We start from the raw sequence: 25,752 nt of genomic DNA on the forward strand, positions 1-25,752 counted from the left end.
TTCAACAAGACCGGCCCACATGGTAAAACCCCTTACGAAACTTTCCAAAGGAGAGGGGACAAAACTCCCTTTTTCCAAATCTGAACACACCCAGACTAACGATGTATTAAGCTTTTAAAAGACTTTTTAAAGTAAAGCAAAACCTTAACCGTCTCACAATATCTAAAAATGACTCCATGTTCAGTCCATGGACCTGATTTGGTCACCAACACGCTGGGTCCTTGGGCCAAATCTTAATGGGGGTCTACAAAGACCCATCTGGAGAGAGGACAAGCTTATGCAGTCCTTGCTAAACAAGATTTTCTAACCTGCCCAACACATATCTGGCCAATTTTAAGCCAGATAACATTAGGGCAAGCTGTCAGACCCAACACACAGGCCAATAGGCTGCTGACTGGGCAGCTTTTATCGGCCCATATGTAATAATTTAATAGACATATACTAATTATACACAGTTACCCTGATACAGAATGGTGAATTTCAAACAATTTCTGCACTAGATGTGTTATTATTGATGACATGAATGTGCTCATCATCTGAAAGCAGAAAATCAAGCCCTGCAAGTTGCACCTTTAAACCCATCTTAATTCCTGTGCCATTTGGAAAAATGTCGCTGCCAGATTAAATGTCAGACAGCCCTAGATACAAAAATAACAACATGAATTTTATTAAAGCCGGTGTGAGAAATGTTTCCAAAATGATCATTTATGTTTACAAAAAGATAAAACGATCACTTATAACTAGACTTTGTATTTATCTTTTAATTTACCACAGGGCAAAATACATAAATGTTTCATAAATAACTCCCTTAAAGGGGAGTAAATCCCTAAATACATTTCAAAAGGGTATTAAGTTATTTGTTAATGAAATTGCAATTAAAAGCAGTATCTCTGACGCTTTCTGCTCTGTTTGGTTCTATCCCTTGAATCATCAATATTGCAGAAGTCAGTCTAACATGCTTCTTCATATGATTGTTAATCAACTGGCTTCTGCTATGCCAATATAATTGATACCATAATACAGTGTCAAATAAACATTAGTGAAGAGCAAGCCAATTAATGGAATCTTGGCATGCCACAGAAACTGATCCCTGTGGAGCTTGTTATCAAACATATTCAGGGTACCGAATGGAAGCCATACCTGATGCCACTGCTTTCAGTTTCTTCAGGAGCTTTATGTGGGAGTCTGGCTTAATGATATGCTTCACATATTGAGACGAGCCACAGTTCTCGAGAAGTGTAAAATAATACAGCAACCGCTGGAGGTCTTTGCCTTCAATGGTGGGATAAACATATTTAGTCATGTGTTCGTAAAAGGACTCTGGGTTGGTTTTTAAGGTGGCCAAGATGCCAAGATGTTGGGCCCTCCTTTCTATTTCTGTTGTGGATAACCTGTAGAAAAAAACAATAAATATATAAAATTATGATTGATGTCAAACCTGGGCAAAAGTCTGGTAACAACACACAGGTGTAGGCCAATGGAAAAGGATATAGAATCTTTAAAGAGTCCTTCTAAGATTTGCTAAGAGTTATGTTGAGGAGGCCAAGGAGTGGTTTAGTGGTTGCTACAGTTTGGAAATGAACAAAACAAGACTGAAAAAGCATTCACCATGGTCATAAGAAACTTGTTTAAGTTGCCATGTTTAGGTTCCATCAAAAAGAAGAAAGATTAATGTATACATAATGGCACAACAAGACCTAGAAGTTGGGATTTTCATTCATTTTATGTAGCTATAAAAGCTCAGTAAAACCCATTGGTAGATGTCTGTATGTATTTGTTTAGGGCCTCAGATCATACATCAGGGGTCCCCAAACTTTTTTTTGTTTTTTATGCAACAAAACTTTATTCTAAGCCAATAACTCAAAAATAAGCACCTGCTTTGAGGCCACTTAAGCAACATCCAAGGGCTTGGTGAGCAACATGATGTTCATGAACCACTGGTTGGGGAACACTGTCTTACTTTGACCTGATCATCCCAACTTTTTTCCAAGTACCTGCTTACCTGAACTCACCCAGCCAACACGTGTCCTATAGTCAACCTAGCGAATGCTGGAAGTTTCTAAAAACTGGAAGTGACCTCAGTAGTTGGGGGGTGAAACAGGCATGAAAAACCAGAAGTGACCTCAATAGCAAGTAGGATTGTTAGGCATGCTCAAACTTTTTATTCAACAATGCTTTACAGTCACATTTAGCCTACTGGACTCCCTGTGCTGTGTACCTGCAGACCTCCCTAAATTTTCAGCCCATCAGGACTTCTCTCACAGAATCCTGGGTATTCCACAGGTACCTGACCTTGTGTAACACTCTGCTCAGTGATATATATGTGTATTTGAATATCTGTTAAAGTAGCATTGAATACGTTGACAAAGTAACCTCATCTACAAACTCTATAGAAATAGTGAACTTCTCTGGCCATATCATGAAGAGATATGGTGGAATGCTTGCTCAGCGTTACCCAGCAATAATCTGAGAACAAAAGATCTCTCCTACATGAACAAGCTATTATTTGACTTAGATTTAATGGGTGCTTACCATGTTCCGAGTTTATCTGCAGATACCAAACACCTTGATATTTTTCACACTTAGCTATGCATTAGAGCAAATAGCTTTTCCATTAAACATGTATTATTCATACTTTTCCAACCTCCCTACATTAAATATTGGGCTTCTTTCGTAGGCACAACATATATCTTGGTACATTGAACTCATATTATTGTAATGCAGTTTTGTCACACATTTTGTATTGTTTTTTACACTCAATTCCAAATAATGTATTTGATATGAGGATAAACACATGCCTTGAAGAAGAGAAGGTTTATATAAAGTCTATATGTAGATCTAAAAATATAGTTTTGCCTTTTGACAGAAAATGAGATTCTGACCAAATTTACAATTCTGAACTTATTACAAATCAGTGGTTTGAAAGTTATTTAGAAATGTAGTTGATACTTTGTTGCTATTCTCTGGAATACTGGTTCTGACTATTAAAATGATGTAGCATAAAACAGTTAATAAATATAAAAACACAGGAACTGGGAGAGAGTTGCATTATTTCAATAGTCAGAACCAGCGAAGAGGGTGGAAAATAACAGAGGACAGATTCTGCTTTCAATAGCATTTCCATTGCAAAAAATTTTTTGTAGCAAAATGTGCTCCAATTATATTTGCACCATTTAAAATGTTATATTTTGGATTGCATCCCTGTTAAATATTTTGGATAAATCAAGAATGCTCTGGACCTGGGGTTCGTAATTCTCATCTCCATATCTTAAGTCTACTAGAAAATAATGTAAACCTTAATTAAACCCAATAGGCCGGTTTTGCTTCCAATAAAGATTATTTATATGTATATAGTAAGAAAAGGGTTAGAAATGATGGTGATTTTGTGTATATTTCACCAGTATTAGACTGGCAAATAGAAAAACTCCAGGGAAAGATGTATGTTGCTGGAGCAAGTAAGGCTGTGTATTTGTGTACCAGCTCAGGAAAAGATGGATAAAGGGGTCCATGGAGTGAATGGCAAAGAGCAGGGTGGGTCTTCCATTCCATGCTCCATTGAGTGTTTTCAGCTGCCCAGTTAGAGGTAGTTGTGTAATTAGGCTGCAGGTAAGCTGCAATTAAAAAGAGGTTTGGGATGACACCTCAGTGCTCCCCTTGGAGACCTTCTTGAGCTGGAGGAGGGTGAGTGTCCCATGGGCAGCTCCAAATGCTGGAAGAAGGAGTGTGTGTGGATGGGAAGGAGACTGTGAATAAAATGGAGTCTATTGGAGATGGCGTTTCACAATTTGGAGCTTTCTGGACAATAGGCTTCCTGATAAAGGATACTGTACCTGTACTAGATGCACTATGACTATCCACTGGGTTTAGCTTTTCCGGTTTGCATTGTGCATTAAGTTAAATATGCGGCACATTTTCTGCAGAGATTTACATCATTCTCTTCAGTCATTGTCCCAGTGGATCTTATAATTTAGGGTCCCTATTACACACACACTAGGGTCGATTGTATCTGTACAGTAAATTACCTCCTATTTTATATTAATATGTCTCAGGTATAACTGAAATCCATCACATCCCAGATTTCTGCCTGGCATTAAATCATTTGCAAAGCCCAAATGATGAACTACTGTATTCATATTGGTAGGTCGCCAGCTCCCTGAATTGGAGGGTTTATTTATCCAACCACAATGCAGGTTGCCAAGGCACCTGGCCAGTAATAAAACCTTTTAGAAAACAAATATCCTACCTTCCTGTCCATTCAATAAAAATGTTATCAATTCAAAGCATCACTACAAAGTGTCAATGTGTAGAAGAAAGTGTATAATACATGACAATTCATGCAATTTATAATGAGTGAGTTAGTGCATCACCCACTCCATCTTGCTTATAGAAACCCACTGCACTACAGAGTTCATTGTTTGACAATAATTGCAGTTTTCTATTAAGCCTGGGATATTAATCCTACATCTCATGCCTTAAGATTTTACGCAGTATCGGAAAAATTTACTTCACCGTGGGCATCGCTGTTGAAACCAGTGTCATTTACGGAGGTTGTAAAACTATTAAATGCATAAAAATTGTATCTGTGTATTTAGATAGTAGAAATGTGTATTTAGGTAGCAGACATAGTGGAATTATATACAAGGAGGGCGGTTCTCCACATTGGGGAATCCGAAGCGTAATGTGATTGGATTGTTGCCCTGGGGCATAAGTATCAGCTCACCACCTACATGGCAAAATGGGCCCAAAATCTGCCCATTAGCCAACCTCCCCGTATTAGCATTAATGGCTGTTCGGAGGTTATTGAAAAGGTTTTTATGTATGATTTAAATGTTTAATCCGCAGAGTATAAAAAGAATATTAAAGATTATGCCAGAACGCAATAATAGATAATATTCATTATATTTCGCACATGGCTAAAAGCTAAATGACTTCATGAAAGAGAGTGGGATGTAAAGTCACACATATTTAAGAAAATAAAAAGCCAGGAGCAAGCAAGAGCAAATATCATCTTGGAATGGAAACAACAAAAGCCAACATCAAACAGACCTTCTGACATACTTGTTATGGCTATTAGACTGAATGAGTGGGGGATCTAATAAGCTCAGGGCAGTTCAGATGTTAAGAAAACAAGCAGAGTTTGATGAGTTGAAAGAAAGAAGAAAGCAGGAAGAAAAAAAGAAATATTTGGGATTTAGCTTCAATTTACTATCCTTAAATCACAGATATGCAACCTGTGAATCTACTGATGCTGTTGAACTTTTTGTAAAACTCCCCCAAAAAAATACAAGCTTGAAAGGTTTATTTTCTAAATAAAATTTGCTGCTACAACCTTCTATGCAGGAAGGGTATCCGGGGACCTAAGCTATGTCTCTTACTGGGAAAATTACATGGGTTACCCACTTGAGAAAGGGAAACAAGGTCTAACACAAGACTAAGAGGCAGATTTATTAAATTCGAATTTAAAAGCACCAACTCGACTGTCAATCTAATGTAAGATTTATCACAACTCGACAATGGAAACAGATCTAATTCGAATATTTGCCACCTAAAACCTGCCGAGTTCATTCCCAAGTCAATGGCCAAGGTCCGTTGAACCATTTGAAGATGTTAATTGACGTTAATTGTGTTTCTGACATTCAAGCAGAACTCAATAAGAATTTGACTCAAATTTTCGGGTCGGGACTATTAGAATATTAGACGTTCAACCTTTGATACATAACCCCCTAAACTTCTGTTATGTCTTCCTGAGCAACCTTATAACATTTTGCTCTATTGGCACTGTGTCCATGCATGTGGAATGAGATTTGCCCCCTCTCTGTGCTTTTCATTTGTTTCACGGAGAAACTGTGGTCATCTTCCAGGATAAGATGGTTCTCAAACTGGTTTGACAATATTATCCCATTCAGTATACACTCAATCACTCCCTGAATATCCTCTCAACTGTAATCCTTTACAGATTACTTCTACAGAGTCAAGTCCCAGGTTGTTTGGATTATAGCCTACGAGAAGCTCCCTACACATTTCTCCATCATTTGGCACCCATGGATAAGCTATTAACACAGTTTTATCATGCCAGTGTTGCATTATATCTTACAGAACTCTACACTGAAGAATGCCAGAAGGGATTTACCAAGTTCTATCCAAAAGTTTAACTTTGGAATATCTGACTGTCTTTTATTTAGTGCAAGTAAAAGTGTTGTCTTTTATTTAGTACAAATAAAAGCTTTGGTTAAAGATATTTCAATTGCATAGCAAAGTTTTCACCATAAGCCCCTTATCCCTTTTAGTTAATTGTGCCAGCTATTTTTGTAAAAAGATTAGTAGACACATTGACAGGGTGGGAATAAACTACCATTTCTGGAATGTCTCCAATTAAAATAAGTTGGGGAGCAACACCAACATGAAAAATGTCCGGAGGATGCTACATAAGGGCTACGTTTGGCCATCTGGTAGACTATGTGGACTGGCAGCTTACAAGAGCCTATGGCAGTACACCTGTTTTTTTTTTTTTTTGCAACCGAAACTTGCCATCAAGCCTGGAATTCAAAAATAATCACCTGCTTTGAGGCCACTGGAAGCAACAACCAAGGAGTTGCTCAAGAACCACTGGCTGGGGGATTACTGAATTAAGCCTATTGATGTATACTCCAAAAGGGACTGATATTAAAAAAAAAATAGAGACTTAATTACAAATTGTAGGATTTACCTTGGGTCATTTAGTGCTGAGTATAGAATTCCCTGGAGTGTACCCTATCTCTTCAGACCTCACAGCACCAGTCAATCTCCTTTACAGAAATTCCTCTGCACATAAAGTGACTGGGCACAACATAAAACTGAGCCATCTGCTCACAATATTCTGCTTAAGAGAACAGTTCCATATTACCTGCAGAGCTATCCAAAAGATGGTCCATCAAACCACAGGGTGATCAGTTGGGCATTGGTACAATTAGTACTTGTGGGCAGCATTAAGCTTTCTTCTCATGTGAAATATCAGAGACATGTTCCAATCTTTTATTATTGTGAAATATCAGAGACATGTTCCAATCTTTTATTATTTGGCGATATTAAATTATATCAACGGCCATAACCATCTTCCCTTGGCCAGGATCAATACAGAAACACAACTGCTCTAGATTCTGACGAGTATTAAGTGTGCGCAGTACTACTGTATAAATTGAAATGAATAACAATTGTTTACCTGCTGGTAACATTCTGAAACTTCAAGCTACCCAATATAGTTGTTATGTTAACAGCTAAGATCAAAACATTTAATATGAGGTCTGATTGAAGCTACAGTAGAAAGCATTTAATTGAAAAAAAAAGAGGAAAACACTTGCCCGCTGTCAGAAAATAAGTATTCCAAGTGCGTCATATAAACTTCCCACAGTGGAACTTGGTATCTTTGTGCCAGAGAGAGAGAAATCTTGTACACATTTTCATCCAGCGTCCTAAGGGGCAAACAAAAATGAATGAGTGTGTGAAAACCATCAAACAAAAAGTCCTCTGGGAAAAAAAATTAACCAAACACAAGTATAAGATATAAATATAAATGATGCATTAGTGATATTCTTCCTATAATCATTTGTTTAAATGGGTTAGTGGTGCCCAATGGTGGGTACTGTGCATGGGTCCATGTTTTAGTCATAGCAAAAAAAGAAAAAGCATGCACCTCACATCAAGCATTTAATTGTGCAAATTTACCAAATTTTACAGCAATTACATCATAAATATACAAGTGTTCATGCAGAACACACCACATGGCAGTGTCCCCCCCCCCCCCGTCTGCATACCTTGTGTCAGCCACTCCCTCCTGACGCATTTCGCGTCATTAGGCGCTCCATCAGAGGAGGTGTGGCTGTTGTACAGCCAATTCCTTAAATACTGAATTAGTTGCTCCATACATCTTCCAGACCTTGTTATACATCAAACATAACATAGAGCTTGGTAATCATACTAAATCCATATCTCCTGGACTTTTTTTTCTTCTTAATTTTTTACCCTTTTATTTCCAGAACATGTATAGAGCAACACCATAAGTATAATAATTTATAAAGCCTAACATTATAATGTAAAATTCCCCACTATAGTTAAAATATTAAATGTTTGTATTATTATTTATTTTATTATTTATTCCCTTTAAAGTGGACCTGTCACCCAGACATAAAAATCTATATAAAAAAAGTCCTTTTCAAATTAAACATGAAATCCAATTTCTATTTTTAATTAAAGCATTCATAGCTGTTGTAAACACATTTAAAAATCTCAGCTGTCAATCAAATATTGTCTGCCCCTCCTCTATGCCTTAGACAGACAATTACTTTCACTTTCCATTCAGCACTTCCTAGATGTCACTGCTCTCCCCACATTCCCCCGTTCTCTTAACCATTTAATTGTGTAGCCAGGACATGGGGATGGACATCAGGTCCCCCATTCTGGTGCACAAACAAGATACTGAGATGATACAAGACTTGTCTTAATAACAGTCTCCACATAATGGCTCCTGCCTGCTTGTTATAATTATGAATTCCCAGACTGAAGGAAACAAGATTCAAATAATTTATACAGTGTAATTAAAGTTCATTTTGCTTGACTAATGTGATAAAATAGGATTTTGAACAATTTTTTGGGGTGACCTTTAATCGACAGATTGAACCAAAGTGCAATATTGAGATATTTAAAAGACTCCACAGATATAAAATTCAAGGCAAGTGCTAAAGTGCAATATTAATAAATATATATACTCCCCACTAACTTTTAGAAATTACCTAAATAAAGATTATGTTAAAATCATCTTAATTAATTCCATAGCGATGTAAGGAAAGGTTTTAATTCAAAATGACTATTCATCCCCTCAGGTATTACGGTTCTCAATTTAAAACTCCAATTTGATTCTAATCTCAATAATCTAGTGGTCAGATTTCCCCATCTTTTTTCATCTATACTGTCTATGCCAAACATCCTAAAATTTTGGATAGGTCCTTCATGCACAATCTCAAAGTGTTTGAAGACTGGATTGTCTGCTTCCTTCTTATTTATGCCCCTTAAATGTTCCCCTAGTCTCACCTTCAGTTGTTTAATATTGCGGCCAATGTACAAAGCACCGCACTGCCATTGTACAGCATACAGTATATCACAAATTTTGTGGAACAAGTGATGACTTTTTTTAATCATATATTCTTGATTATTTGCTTGTTACAAAACTTATTCTTATGCTATTATTACTTTTACAAACTGTACAACATTTACATGGAAAACATCCTTTACAACCTCCTAGCCAAGTTTTATTCTTTTCCTTATAGTTTATATTTAACCTGTTCAGTGCCACTTGGCTTGCAATAGATTTAGCTTTTTTACTAATCCCCATCGGGGTTAGCTCAAAATCTCTTATAGCGGGATCTACATTTAAGATGTTCCAATTTTTTATAATACTCTGTTTTACTGCCCCATATTGCATCCCGTATTCTAAAATACATCTAACTTCTTCACCCCTGACTCTGTCTGTCTTTTTTCTTATTCATTTTTTTTTTTACCTCTCTCGTTTTTGTGATCCTTTAATTTATCTACTTTCTTCAATGCTTCTTCAAGATCCCGTTTATTATATCCTCTAGATTTTAATCTTACACACTCCTCTTGGGCCTGTTCATGAAAAACTTGCTTATCTGTACAATTACGAAATATTCTCACTAACTGAGCATAGGGGATCGATTTTACTGTATGAAGAGGATGAAAGGAGTCTTTTCTTAAACTTGTATTTCCAGCTATTTCCTTCCTGTATAATTTTGACATTATCTTGTTATCCTGCACATAGAATGTCAAATCCAAAAAATCTATACATTCTTCATGATGTTGCACAGAAAATTTGATGTCATAAAAATTGTCATTGACATAATTCAGGAAAGATCTTCTTTAGGGCCACACCATATCATGATGACATCATCAATATAGAGATACCATTTGACGATGTCATCACCATATGGATTGTCTTCATTAAATATATATATATATATATATACACTCCATAAAGTACCCACAAAATACTGCAAAATCACTGAACCCTACCTGTTTAATTTCCTATGCAAATTTGCTGAAAGTGCAGCTAAGACATACTGAAGCTGGTGGCTTGTTGTAGGCCAATATATCTTTGTTCGGGCGGGAAAATCAAACCTGCCTGATCAAGATCTGGACAATTTTTAGCCAGATGATGGTCTGGGAGGCCTGTCAGAGGGCCCCATAATCAGTCTAAAGGATCTGAATTTACATCTTAAATCTGCCTGTGTATGGCCACCTTAAAGACGTAACAATTACGGTCTTTCTTGTTTGTTTCAATACACACGTGTAGAGTTGAATCGGCAGATATACAGGGAGAAACAATAGAATTCTACCTGTATCTGACAATTCAGCACTAACAATGGCCGATGTTTGGGTCCCTTCTAAGGCACTTGATCAAAATTTTCTGTCCAGCCTGATCGACGAGCCGACCGATATCCAAGTCTTCTGCCAATATCGGTCGGCTCTTTTCCCACCATACACGCAACGAATACCGTACAAAAATTTGTTTCGTACGGTATTATCTGTGTGTCTATGGCCACCTTTAGAGTGGGTATATGGATAAATGGCAGTGCTGTCTGATCCAGTCCTTTGGAAATCTGCCAGCTACCAAATGTGGGCATGCATTAGACAGTTTGGCTTTGGTGGATGCTGATGCGGCTATGTGCACCCAGCTTTAAAGGATCACACCAAGAAGATGCCTGCCACAGGAGGCAGAAATAAACAAAAGATGAGCAATAAAGATGTTTCCTAGTCCATGTATGGCATTCCGAGCATGAAACTAATACACGGCTTATAACCCATTTCAATGAACAAAACTACTTCTAACACACTTCATGCTATGTGCCCTCTAGCACAAAGAGGATTAAAACCTGTCCCTTATCTCTGGCCAAGAAATACAGATAACCACCTAAAGATGCTGTAGCACTCCAACATACAAGCCGGCAGTCACACAAATCTAAATGGCTTCTCTTCTGCCCTAAGAGAAATCGTGATGAAGAAGAAGAAACACAGGCTGCAAGTCACAAAGAAGCCTTTTCCAAGAAAACCGAATCACGGCAACATGTAAAGCTGCTGAACACACTGCCAACTAGTAGCCTGGAAACACTGTTATTTAATTGGGTCATTTTTGTGGTTTTTTTTTTTTCATTTGCTTCTTTTATTTTTCCCAATTGCCTTAGTTAGAAAAAAGTTGGAGTCTTTAAGGAGTAGTGACAATAAAATAAAAACAGATTTGACATTTTGAAAAGAAGCTCTAGAGGGGAGTAAAGTAAATGTTATCTTAGATTACTGGCTAATTTTCTTTTACAACTCAGATGTTGTAAACAAATTCTCAGTATAGGAAAGCAATTACTGCTGTGCTTTCTGTCAAAAAATGATGACATTTTTTTTACATTTTCAACAGAGTCCCAAAATCGTTTTTTTTCCCCCTGCGGGATATTCATTACAATGCAAGGGACAAAGGGCATAACATTAAGGGGGGTATTTATTAAAACTAAAATTGTTCTCATTATTTTAAAATTAAAAATTAGACCTAAGTCCCAACCAAGATTTGGCTTGACTAACAGAAAAATCTGAACGAAAATTGTACATGCCGGAAAAGTCGTGACAAAATTGGCCGCAATTAGAATCGCCCCGAAAACCACCAAACCACCATAATATCCTAAACCCGCGGAGATCATGAAGGCAAGAAACATCTTCCAATTGTAAAAAGGACATCTGCCATTGACTTCTACATGACTTTGAAACCTTTTAGCTGGAGTATTTTCAGATTCAGATTTTAATCAGTTTTGGAGGATAATAAATCGCCCATAAAAATTCAGATTTTTCCCCTTAAAAACTCGACCAAAAAAATTCAAGGCTTAACAAATAGGCCTTTAATTCTCAAGTGTACTTTGACTCTCTTTTATGGATTCTGCTTAATATTGATCCAACAAAGTATACCAGAGACTCGGGAGAACCCAAACAAACAGGCCCAACTGATTGTTGAAAAGTGTCCACATTCTCTCAATAGAAGTGCAGAGGTCACCTAATGAAAATATTGTGTGGTTCCTTTAACATGTTCATGACTATACACTGTTAGCCATAGACACCATTTGAAGAGGTCACAAACAGAGGGGATCTCTGCTCTTTTTGTTCACCTAAACTGGGATGATACAAACCCTTGTCCCCTAGGGTCTCCAGCATTGGTGGCCATTGGCAATAACTCTATCTTGTACATTTGTGTAATTGACAAGTTTACATGTGTTTCTTTTTTGTTTGTTTTAACTGCTGGAACATAGCTGTATATCTATGGAGCCATTAGGAACAAAACTTCTGCTGTTTTCTTCTATTCTGATGAAAATGTGCACAGAGGCTCATTCGGATTTAATGTGTATTTATTAAAGAAGTGGGCTCTTATGCAGTCAGATTGAAGCAGTGCAGGCATACCCTAGAGCACTGATCCCCAACCAGTGGCTAATGAGCAACACGTTACTCACCAACCCCTTGGATGTTGCTCTCAGTAGCCTCAAAGCAGGTGATTATTTTTGAATTCCAGGCTTGATGGCAAGTTTTCAATGGATGGAGGGCACACCAATTTAGCAAAATTCAGTGGAGCAAAATACGAGGTGCAGAAACCAAGCCGAGGCAAGCTTTAGTTGCATAAAATCCATGTCTACTGTCAAAACAGTGCCTTCTGTAGGCTGCCAGTCCACATAGGGGCTACCAAATAGCCAATAAAAACTCAATGGCACCTCCAGAATATTTTTTCATGCTTGTGTTGCTCCCCAACTATTTTTGCATTTGAATTTGGCTCATGGGTAAAAAAGTTTGGGGATCCCTGCCCTAGAGAGTCAGCAATTTATGCTACATATAATGAGTATAAGTAGTAGGGATGTTGGAAATTTCTGGCAACACGTATTGGATTGGGTAAGGATGGAGGGTGCCCTGGATATATACTTATGCCACCAACTAAAGCCAACAGCAAACAGAATATTAAGAATGTCTCTTAATCCTCCCTTTTCTGTACAAAAAAAGCAGCTTACACTGAGGACACCAACCTGTCCAACACCTCATTATAAAACCAATATGTTAATATGACGTTGGCCTTATCTTTGCTGCTTAAACAGCCTCCACTCTTCTGGGAAGGCCTTTGCACTAAATGTCGGTGGAATTTTTCCACTTATGTGTTAAGAGGTTGGGCAGTGAAGTTGGGGATAAGACCTGACACGCATCAATGTTCCAATTCCCACAGGGTTGAGATCAGAGGGGTCATTTCCTACTATAGGGCAGGGTACAACGTCCAAAAAAATGGGTGGAATCCACGTTTTTTGCACTTTGCATCCTGCAGGTAGAAGGGTTACCAAAGGCGCCTGACTGCCTTGGCCTGGTTCTGACTGTCGGACCCCGGACAGAAGTGTTTTTTAAATTAGCACTAAGGGGATAACCTTGGGCCACTTAGCTCTCTTGCACGTGCATCATTGTGTCAAAAAATGACTACTCATGGGTTTGTTCTAACCAGTGAAGTTCTTTCACACTAACTGTACCTGTGTAAACCCAGCAATATTGGTAATGACGTGCGTTGCTTAAAGAAATACTAACACCAGAAATTAAACCATTTTTACATCTATCATAGTACTGGCTTTGTTTGCTACTTATAGTTTTGCCATAAAGTTTTTACTCACAGCTTTTACATTACCCATCTGACTCTCCATGCTCGTCTATGAGGGGGCTGCCATATTTGTGCAGCAGGAGTCCGTTAGCATTAGAAACTCTAACTGACAGGCTGAGATGGGACAGTCAGGTTTAGAAACTTCAACTAACAATTACTTACAAAAACAAATCTCTCAGCAAAAAACAATCAACATGACCTATAGGTAACTTTTAATGTACATTCATATTTTAAAAGTAGTTTTGTAGTGTCAGTATCACTTTTAATAGCAAATTCAATTAGAAGTGATGCCGTTTAACTTTTGGCCATATAGTGAATGCATGGCGCATAATAAAGAAGAGTTGTTCCAATGAGAAAATATCAGACCTGGTGTCCACAGATCCAGTAGCAGGAGACGGACAAGAACCATAAACAGAATTGCAGCTAATGGCTCCAGTTTAGGTGAAATGACCTCATGATTTGCAATTTCCTGCTCGCCACAAAACGGATTCCACCCCATTTCCAGCATATGTCAAGCCATTTTGTTTCCTACTGTGTCCGGCATGGAGCTACAGTGTTACAATTTATTACACAGAGACCCACAGTGGTGGTGTATTTTCTTCTTCAGGGTTTTTAAATAAAATCCCGATGTTTATTTTTTTTTTCTGCAGTGATCTGAAGCGAAGAAACCATCAGAGTGAATCTTCCCATTTACAAAGACGTTTCATGTGCCATTAGAGGCGGAACACAAATGATGCCTGGAGCTGACTCAGTGGCGAAAATAATACCGTGCACATAAAAAGGTGAGCAGACCTCCATAAAATGACTTTGAAATAAAATGCTCTGCCATCCTCTCGTCTGTAATAGCTCTGAGGGAAAATGTGATTATGTACTCATGCTGCTACAAAGATGACAGAGATATTAAAAAAAAAACGAGGATAAGCCCCCCGTTGCCTAGAGTGCTGCCTTATCATCAAGTGTCTGAGGTGCTTTTCCGAACAAACTTCGGCAAAGTTCTAAAAAGCTCAAAAAACACATCAGCACTTTTCCTTTCAGATTTATTCATCACACTGCGAGATTGAGTGCTCCCATTAAATCTTATTGCAGAGACACAGCACTGAACTATCTGAGAAGTGTTCTTGTCATTCAGGCGAAGGCTTGGGTGTCTATTTGCATATAAGTGACAAGCACAGATGCGACAAGATAGACAGTCGCTCTCCCTATCTCCCAAAGCCACGCTTTTCATCCCCACATTCTTGGACACAAAATGGAAAGCACTTCTCAAAATGTCTCTGTACCAGAAGGTGAGATACGAATACTTCCAAAATGCAGTGACCCAGAAATGTTATCCAGATACCAGCACCACTTTTACACGATGCATAAAGGATATTCAATTTAAAGGAACAATATACTGTACATCAGCACAATGCAGGGCTTGAGCGGAGACTGTATTGGAAAAGCATACAAAATGGCAATGTATACCTTCCACAAAATGTATTTGGGCCTGGATATATCAACTGAGGCCTTCAACACGGAAGGAGTTTGTTCAGTTTATAAATCTAAATCAACATGGCAGACACATTGGAACAGGAAGCAGCACTGGGAGTTTCTGCAATTGTAGTCTACTGCATTAGTAGCACATGCACCCAATGGGTGTCTTCTGCATCTCCAACTCAATTTGTGAATCTTCTAATAAGCTTCAACTAGAAAGTGGTCAACTGAGGCCTTCAACACGCAAGGAGTTTGTTCAGTTTGTAACTATAAATCAACATGGCAGTTCTGCCATGTTGATTCAGAGTTACAAACTCCTTGCATGTTGAAGGCCTCAGTTGACCACTTTCTAGTTGAAGCTTATTAGAAGATTCAAGAATTGAGTGCCAACTCTAATAGGGAGACCAAGACCAAAGTGTCAACAGCCTAATTCCACGATCGTACTATTAACCTTGTTATGGCCACGATGGACAGTACCCAACCTTTCAGCCCTTGGGGTGATCAGTTGGATTCTCAGTAATGAAGTGCCCTTAGACAAAATAAATGATACATTTTATAAGAAGATTAACTAAAAACTAGGGATGTACCCAGGGGCGATTCTGGCTATAATGCCGCCTGAGGCGGCCTTCTTTCGCCGCCCCCACCCCTCCCCACGGCACTAACCTTTATAGCGCCGGAGAGGGCAGGGGCGGTCCACGACGCTTAGTGCAGAGAGCAATAGCGCTCTCTGCACTAGAAGAGCCGAATTTCCGGTTTGAAAACCGGAAATTCGGCTCTTAGTTACCAGGAGCGGCATTTTTGCCGCCCCTGGCAACCAGGGGGGCGCTGCCACCTGAGGCGAGTGTCTCAACTCGCCTCATTTGTGGAGCGCCCCTGGATGTACCGAATCCAGGATTCGGTTCGGTATTCAGCCTTTTTCAGCAGGATTCAGATTCGGCCGAACTGAATCCGAATTTGCATATGTAAATTAGGGGGGGGGGAGGGAAATCCCGTGACTTTTTGTCACAAAACAAGGAAGTAAAAAATGTTTCCCCTTCCCATCCCTAATTCACATATGCAAATTAGGATTCGGTATTCAGCTGAAACTTTCGCAAAGGATTCGGGGGTTCGGACGAATCCAAAATAATGGATTTGGTGCATCCCTTCTAAAAACAAGTCACAAACGATGGGAAGGTCATCCATAACAACTAAATTTGTTCATGTATGACAGCATCGATGAGCATTTTTAATATCTACACACTGGTGGGATAACACCATAACTAATTTGGCCACGCTTGCAATTGTATGGGGTCATCAGCCAACCGGGAACAGGATACGGTTCAGTCAAATCTATTATGGTGCCCATACACTGAGAGATCCGCTCGTTTGGCAATGTCGCCAAATGAGCGGATCTCCCTCCGATATGCCCACCTTGAGGTGGGCGATATCAGGCTGATCCGATCGTGGGCCCTAGGGCCGAACAATTGGATCCTACGATGCCTAACGGGCGGTCGGATCGCGGAACCGCATCAACGAATAGATGCGTCCGCGATCCAACGGGATTTTTTGTCCCATCCGATCGAGATCTGGCCGACTTTCGGCCAGATCTCGATCGGTGAAGCCCGTCGGGGGGCCCCATACACGGGCCATTAAGCTGCCGACACGGTCTGTCGGCAGCTTTTATCGGCCCGTGTATGGCCATCCTGCAACTGGAAAGCTCAAGCAAATCTGTTGGGTACCAACAAAATTGTGACTTATGCGTGATCAACTTTTTTGTGGCTAAAAAAAAACTGCAGAAAACATTTTTAACCCAGACTGCTGAACACACTTGTACTTTGGTATTTAAAGTCTCATAGTTTAGGGTTGCACAGAGAGTGTTTTTCCCTGCAGAATACAAATATACTGCACAATAGATGTTCCACTGCCCTTCCCGTATTAGCCTTCCACATAGATCTCCCATGCCGAGCTTTAAGGAGATTTAGTTCAAAACCAATTGAGAGAAGGCTAAAGCCGAGAAACTGATTAACAAAGCTGAAAAAAGAGCATCGGAAGAAACTAAGAAGACGGCGTGAAAAGTATCCTGATAAAAATTTGGACATGGCTGAAGTCAACTGAGGTTTGCATAAAAAGCATCCACGTTAGTTCCAGCCAATGTTCTCCATTCACAGAGCGGCTCTCTGTCTCTGCAGGCAAAGGCATTCTTCTCTGTACATGATGAGCCTAATTTTATCGTGTGCTTTGAGATTTAGTTCTACTGCCACAGTCTGGAATATGAAAACAATAGATAGGCTGAGAAAATGGGATTCATACCTATTTTATTACAGGCCCAAGAAGATAAGCATGATTCTATAAAGGAAAGTCTCCCTACCACGGAGCTGAATTTAACAGGCTTTATATAAAAACTCTCAATATAAAAGGAGAAATGATGTAACCCTGTGTTAACACTCAAAGTTTATATTTGAAAGTGTAAATACGACAGGCAACCTTTAGATAAAGCTATAGAAAAGCTATAGACAGTGAAATCAGTGACTAAATTATCCAACGCTATACGTTGTTGCTTTGTTTGTGGCTTTATCAAACCTCAAAACCCTTAGTAGGTCAAGGCATCCTTCAGCAGCTTTATTTTAAGACATACAAACCTCATTAGCTTTAATGAAGCCTATTCCTATAGTTTCAATTGCACTTTTACTTTGTATGTTTTTCCCGTAAGAAATAGCGAGAGGTTGCGTCGCATACCAATGCAGCGCTCAAAGCCGATCGCGACGGAAAGTCTAATTAAAAGCATATAAAAACACTATAAAAATGATTCATGGCCGTCTCAAAGATCAGCAGCCTGCCATAATTGGCTCTTTCCTACATTGTTGTTCCCAGAGAGCTGGATGGTAAAACGCATTATTGGAACATACAAGCCCCATCATTTTATTTGATAAAGGGTTTTTGAAAAAAAGAGAAAGGTCAGTGAAATTTTACATCTCAGCAAAGAGCAAGCTATACAACAATGTTGTGGCTAAACTGTGATTTATTTTATGAACAGACGCTATGGAACACAACCTATAATGAACAGATACTACTGCAGAGTGTTGCATTCAGTTGCAGCTTCAGCAGCAGGAGTTTCTTATACACAGTTACATCCTAGCAAATAATGGTAAGTCAGGAAGGAAAGAATTTTTCCTCCTCCGAGGCAAATTGGAGAGGCTTCAAATTGTGTGTTTTGCCTTCCTCTGGATCACCCAGCAGTTAGGCAGGTTACATATAGACTTAAAGTTGAACTTGATGGAAGTATGTCTTTTTTCAACCTTACTTACTATGTTACTATGTAATATGGAGATGTTACAATGGATCATTTGTAACTTGCACCAATACTAGACCATTGTTGACAGCCTATTGCTTCATGTGTGGGTCCAAAAAGAATCCCTGCCAGATCGATATTTAATCTAGCATGTTTTGATATTGTATTTATTACTCACACGCGACTGGTCCGCATCTGTCCTCGTGGTGGCCCTCAGTCAGCCGGACTCCGCACCTGGCAAATTGGCAACAAGAAAGCAATAGATAGACTGGAGCCAATAACCAGGGGATATTAAGATAAAAAAAAGTCTTTATTTCCAAGCATCTTTAAAAACACAGACAGGCATTCTCCTGAGACTGTTCAACTAAACCATAGCGTGTCTAGTCACCTGACGCGTTTCGTGCCTCTCTTTGGCATCAGATCTGATGAAGTGCCAAAGAGAGGCACGAAACGCGTCAGGTGACTAGACACGCTATGGTTTAGTTGAACAGTCTCAGGAGAATGCCTGTCTGTGTTTTTAAAGATGCTTGGAAATAAAGACTTTTTTTTATCTTAATATACCGTGGTTATTGGCTCCAGTCTATCTATTGCTTTCTTGGATGTTTTGATATTGATTGGGTAGGAAACTGAGAACCACATTGGGTTGTGGATGAGTTCCTTTGTCCAACAAGTATACGCAGGACCAATTGCTGGCCGAAGGCCCACATTGAGCTACAGAATAGGAAAAACTCAACCCGCACGCGACCATAACCAGCAAAATGTTGCCAATGTAGTCCCTGTGCCCAACCCAGTACCCATGTCTTGTCGCTTTGTAGGCTACTTTTGTGCATGCCTCTGTTTTCAAGACAGGGAATCTTTGGAGGAGAGTTCTTCCCCAGTCTGACCCACACATAACCCTAACCCACAATGGTTAGCCAAATTTCAACCCAAAACCCGTGGGTAAGCGCATGTTTTGGGTCAACCTGCACATCACTACTATAAAGTGTAGGTGTATCTGGTGCTGCCATCTCATTTGTGCCATGTCAACACCAAATTGTTTATGTTTTTAAAAACTCCAAGGCCACAGGTCATGATCAACCAAAACCATGATGGTCTATAGGTGTGCTTGGGTGTACCCTAAATCAACAGCAGGAAATAGTCAAGTCTAATATGCCTAATAATAGGAACTAGGTCAGTAATCATCTACAATCCTTCTGAAAGTCACCCTATTGTTTTCACTCAGGTGTTCTGGCTACCACTGTAATTAGGCCAAAAACAGGAGATCACAACTTCCCCACAATGATCAATGGCAAACACATGCAGTTGTTCTCTACAACTCTAAAACATATTTAACGCATATTAACACACCACTAATGTAATTGCCCTCTGAAAGGAAGGTTTCAGGTTCATAATGTAGACTGGCTGTTGTTAATGCAGTTCTAAGGAGTTGGTCAGAGATGACATTTTATGCAGCCCATTATAGAGGTTGTTCACCATCACTCCCTGGCCCAGAAGAGCTTACAAACTAAGTTCTCTATAACATTCACATACAATAAATATGGTCAGTATTATTGAAAGCCAATTAACCTGCTTGGAGTGATGGAGAGTACCTGGAGGAAATTCACACAGACAAAAGGGGAACATGTATCTCCTTGAAGATAAGACCACAGATCTGCAAGTGCTGCAAGGAAGCAATACTAAACACTTCACCACCATAATGCTCATATGACCAGTTTCAGTGTTTTCTTACAAACTGGACCTGGGCAACTAATGCTAGATATACCTGGTTCTTGGAATCCACATTTACACAGGAATCATTGTGCAGTAGATTCCCACTGTGGCCAATCAGGGGAACCATTACAAACTTTTTTGTACCAGTTTTCCTACATTTGCTATAAGTGATGAGACCCTACAGTGATAGTACAGTGGTACCTACAGGCTTTCAAGTCTTCAGTCATAGCATGTGTCTGAAGAAAGATAGAAGACTCCAGGACTTGGGACAACTTATACTTTATCGTAACTTGTAAAATGACTTATGTTGGGGTATATTTGTAGAAAGATTACTGATGAGTTGTATAAGGATTAAGAAAGTAACAGATCAGGTAAGATAAGTTACAGCATGTTACATGGGTGGCCAGGCTACCTTTACCTAGCTACTAGGCAAGGAAGGCATTTAGGAGGCTCTTGGTATACTTGGGCTTGCTACCTGCCTTTCTTAATGTTTCTTAGGGGCAGATTTACTAAAGGGCGAAGTGAGTGGGCGAAGGTACCGTTTTCAGGGACTTCGCGACTTACTAACGGGCGTAGGCGTCACTTCACTAGTGGAGGAGATAGACGATAGTGGTGATTTGCACTCTATCGCCAGGCGAATTTTCACTCTAGCAAATGGACGTTACTCCACAAATTCACTAAGAAGCGGATTTTACTGAACGTTATCTCTTTTGCCAGACTTGCCTTCACCAGCTCAGACCAGGAGAAGTGCACTGGAGTACATACATCTTCCTCATTCTTCTGTTACTTACATCATATTTTTTAGTGAAAAAAGTTTCTAAGTCCAAAAAACGCTGTGGTCTATTCCTTCTTTCAGAGTGATAGGCTGCAAAAGTCCTTAAAATTATTTTGGGGTAACCCGGTTCCCCCATACATTTTCTAACATATGGAACATTAACTATACACTGGACTCATGTGTAGGGCAATATAACAACTCTATTTTATTTATTAAGGTTCCCTGCACTTGTGTAGTGTAATGTATTTGCTGCAACATATACGTCCATTCAACTTTAAATTTCCCGCTGTATGCAAATTAGCCTGAGTGAAGAGGTCTAACGAAGTTGTGCTAGGCAGAATTGAATCTCTACTTTGCATTGCCAAAGTAACGCTAGGAAAGATTTGCCAGCATTTGGCGCCCTGGACGCAACTTCGCGTTTTAGTAAACTAGCGTTGTCTGAGCGAATTTTCGCCTGGCGAATTTACCCTCAAGTGTTTATATTGGTTTGGTGCAACCAATGATTTGAATACACCACCTACTATATAAAACCTTCACCCTTTCTTCACTTCTTCACTTCTTGAGCTCTCTCAATAATATACCTGTAGATTTGGCAATGTTGTAAATTCTATTTATGCATCCCCAGACGTTTTATGCAATACTTACTCCGTAAGGCCAAGAATGGTTTCCCTTTTATATTGCCTGTCACTGGCAAACCTCTGAACGTCCACTCCTCTGCCAAGTCCTTGAAGAATTTGGGCTTGGGTGAAGTCAATTAATCGTTCGTTATAATAATGCAACTGTTCAATCAAGGTGACCAATTCCATAGGCCAATTAGCGTTGGCGTATTCCGCAACATACACCGTAACCATCTTGATGATCTCATTGGGATCAGCCTACAACATAAGAGGAACAGAAAGACCACAACGATTACTACAAATAAGCTTTGCGTCACACAAATGAATACCCTTTTTAACAGAATTCTATTTACATGAATATGAAAGAAAATGATTGTATTCTAGGTTATTAGAAGCGATACTTAATACACAGTAGGGGGGCAAATGTTATGCACATTAATTGAAACAAAATGGCATCTATTAATATTCTATTAATGTTTTACTTGTTCTGTACTCCCATAAAGGAGCACTTGATCCTGTTGCATTTATATTAATACAATATGTTGGGTAGCAATGAAACCTTGTACTTAAAGTGATTCTGTCAAGGGAAAACATGTTTTTTTCTTAATGTATTAGTTAATAGTGCTACTCCAGTAGAAACCTCCACTGAAATACATTTTTTAAAAAGAACAAACAGATTTTCTTTTTATATTTAATGTTGAAATCAGACATGGGGGGCTAGACATGTTGTTAGTTTCCCAGGCGCCCTCAGTCACGTGACTTGTGCTCTGATAAACTTCAGTCGTTCTTTGCTGCGGCACTGCAAGATGGAATTATATCATGTAAAGGTTGTATTCCTGACAGGTGCCTCCCACTCTAGAAACATAAACCTTCATATGAAATAAAAGGTGTTACGTTTGCCCAGGAGCAGTGACCCATAGCAACCAATAAGATGTTTGCTTTTAAATTGGTGACCGGTAAATTCTACCTGCTGATTGGTCGCTATGGGCTACTGCTTCTGGGCATACTTATTGCCATTTATTACATAAATCCCACAATGCCATAAATAGACTACGTGGAAAACAATGTATGGATGAGGTTTTGATTTTAAAGTGTCTGATTTGAGGAAGTTATGTAAAAATGCTTTATTGAGAATAAATAAAACATCTAAAGTATTACATGAAAGAGGTGCCAAATTATCGGAGAACCTACAGTAGCAAAATCAGGACTTTGCTGTCCACTGTTTAAAGGGGTCAGATGAGACTGTCAGCATTAGAGGAGAGGGCAACTGCCATATACACAAAACACAAATATGAGCAGGAGAGAGACAAGCAAGGAGATTATTGCAATAATCCAAAAGGGCAGCAGTGAATTCTCTTTGTTCCATGATGTTAATTCCTTGTTAATGATATGTATGTTCACAGTATGAGGTAACAAAGTTCCGTGTTGTACTGTGGAATTTAATAGGGCTTAATCAACCTCGTATAATTCCTATTTAAATGTTTTACAATAGAGACGATAGCATGAATGGTTTAGGCAAAAATAATTATTGGAATAAAACGAACATCAATCGAGCAATCAGCTTGAAACAATCCACACAATGAAAAGGTCAGTGTTTCGCCTTCTGAACGGCAGGAGGGGGGGGATAGAGGGCAGGCCGGTATTGAGAATTGTTCCGTATAATTATTTTCCTTTCTTCTCGCACAACACAAAGCCGGGCACCCTGCTTATTAAATTACATGTCGGCATAAACAAAGGATCCGAGCATTAGTAATTCTCAGTGCACAATACAATCTAAACATATTTGTATTGTTTGCTTCAGAAAAAAAAAAACATTCCTGCTAAAGCTGAACAGCATTATTACAAAGACAAGTGGCATTGTACCCATCTGAAATATGTGCCCTGGCATCTAACATTAGAACATTAATAGGCAATTGGAAATACAGTTTGTACACAAATGGGGTTCATTTAAAGGAGAACTAAAGTTTAACTTAAGAAGTAGCTAGAAATGTTGTACATTATGTTTTGTGCTTCTGTACCAGCCCAAGGCAACCACAGCCCTTTAGTAGTAAAGATCTGTGTCTCCAAAGATGCCCCAGTAGCTCCCCGTCTTCTTTTCTGCTGATTCACTGCACATGCTCTGTGCTGCTGTCACTTACTGAGCTTAGGGACCCACTCACAATATACAGTACACATAGAATAGAAATGTCACAATATAAGGCTGATTAGTAATTAATACAGATAATTACTACATGGCAGCACAGAAACCAGTGCAATTAGCATCAGAATTTAATAATCAGCCCTGTAGCATCAGCTTATATTACAGGGGAACCTCATTTTCTGCTGGATAATTAGTGACGAGCCCTAAGCTTAGCTTCTCAACAGCCAATCAGAGCCCACTGAGCATGTGAGTGTCACAGACACTTTCCAAGATGGTGACCCCCTGTGACAAGTTTGAAGTCCTGGATCATTGCTGCTATTGACAAGCTGAAACTTTAGGCTGGTGTAACAAGTTCACTATATACAAAATGGCTGTTTTAGCCACATAAATTTTTAGGGTTTAGTTCTCCTTTAAAGGAGTTTTGGAGGTTGCGTGTAATCATAAAACGATGCATTCTACTTAAATGGAGAGTGATTTATGGTGGGTTGTGTGGCATAGGTATTAGGGATGCAACGAATCCAGGATTCGGTTCGGAAATTCGGCCAGGATTTGGCCTTTTTTAGCAGGATTCTGATTAGTCCGAATCCTTCTGCCAGACCAAACCGAATCCAAATCCTAATTTGCATATGCAAATTAGGGGTGGGATATCCCGTGACATTTTGTGAGAAAACAATAAAAATATGTTTTCCCCTTCCCACCCCTAATTTGCATATGCAAATTAGGGTTCGGATTCGGTTCGGTATTTGGCCGAATCTTTCGCAAAGGATTCAGGGGTTCGGCTGAATCCAAAATTGTGCATTTGGTGGATCCCTAATAGGTATTATTCTTCCTGCTAACTCTACAAACTTACCTCTACAGTATTGGGCACTGCGGCTCATTATGTAATTCATGTCATTAAAAAGAAAAGACTGTGCGCTCCAATACAACACGTTGGTAATTCCAAGTTGAAAAATCCTTCACCCCATTATTTTTTTATTAATAATATCTACAAACAGCTGTGCTTAACCACAACAATGTAAACCAGAAAGCAGATGTGAAAGTGACGTGGCTGGCGCAAGTGACGCATTATTAGCTGACGGCTGACAAGAAGAAAAACAACTTGTGTTGAACACAACAAGCTCTTCCTAATGGTGACAATGCAACAAACTGTCAGCTCTAGCTCTTACTGTCTGGTTATGTGTTTGTAGTGTGTCTGACTAATTGCTCCCCTAGTTATACCAACCTGGAGTCTTATGAAATGGAAAGGTAGTTGTCACTTTGCTTTCTTTCTTCACAGGTATAAAGATTTCCACAAACAACATCATTGTTGCAGTTTTAAATGTATTAGTCTGTAGCACAGACAGACCACTGCTAACAAAATAAATATGACAGAGCACCGTGCAACTGGAAATAGTGCCCTGTGACACCTATTATTTCCTTTCTGCCACCTTTTCTTCCCTTTCTGCCACCTTTTCTTCCCTTTCTGCCACATTTTATTTCCTTTCCGTCACCTTTTATCTCTTTTCTGCCACCTTTTATTTCCTTTCTGCCACCTTTTATCTCTTTTCTGCCACCTTTTATTTCCTTTCTGCCACCTTTTATCTCTTTTCTGCCACCTTTTATTTCCTTTCTGCCACCTTTTATCTCTTTTCTGCCACCTTTTATTTCCTTTCTGACACTTTTTATTTCAGTGCTGCCACCTTTTATTTCCTTTCTGACACTTCTGCCACATTTTATTTCCTTTCTGTCACCTTTAATCTCCTTTCTGCAACCTTTTATTTCCTTTCTGCCGCCTTTTCTTCCCTTTCTGACTCCTTTTATTTCCTTTTTGTCACTTCTGCCATCTTTTATTTCCTTTCTGTCACCTTTTATTTCCTTTCTGTCACCTTTTATCTCCTTTCTGTCACCTTTTATCTCCTTTCTGTCACCTTTTATTTCCTTTCTGTCACCTTTTATCTCCTTTCTGTCACCTTTTATCTCCTTTCTGCCACCTTTTACTTCCTTTCTGTCACCTTTTATTTCCTTTCTGCCACCTTTTATCTCTTTTCTGCCACCTTTTATTTCCTTTCTGACACTTTTTATTTCAGTGCTGCC

At 39.2% G+C, this 25,752-nt stretch overlaps 1 protein-coding gene across 4 annotated transcripts in view; it reads right to left on the bottom strand.

Moving 5' to 3' along the window:
• nbas.L (NBAS subunit of NRZ tethering complex L homeolog) overlaps nt 1-25,752 on the bottom strand; it is a 457,628-nt gene that overhangs the window by 157,201 nt on the left and 274,675 nt on the right. For all 4 annotated transcript variants that reach the window (XM_041563562.1, XM_041563561.1, XM_041563560.1 and 1 more), the window contains 3 exons: nt 21,568-21,797; nt 7,338-7,448; nt 1,141-1,391 (listed from right to left, as the gene is read on the bottom strand). In XM_041563562.1, coding sequence (XP_041419496.1) covers nt 1,141-1,391; nt 7,338-7,448; nt 21,568-21,797 — 592 coding nt within the window. The remainder of the gene's footprint in view (nt 1-1,140; nt 1,392-7,337; nt 7,449-21,567; nt 21,798-25,752) is intronic.

The sequence above is a fragment of the Xenopus laevis genome, chromosome 5L (genome assembly GCF_017654675.1).
Source record: "Xenopus laevis strain J_2021 chromosome 5L, Xenopus_laevis_v10.1, whole genome shotgun sequence".
Lineage (NCBI taxonomy): Eukaryota > Metazoa > Chordata > Amphibia > Anura > Pipidae > Xenopus > Xenopus laevis.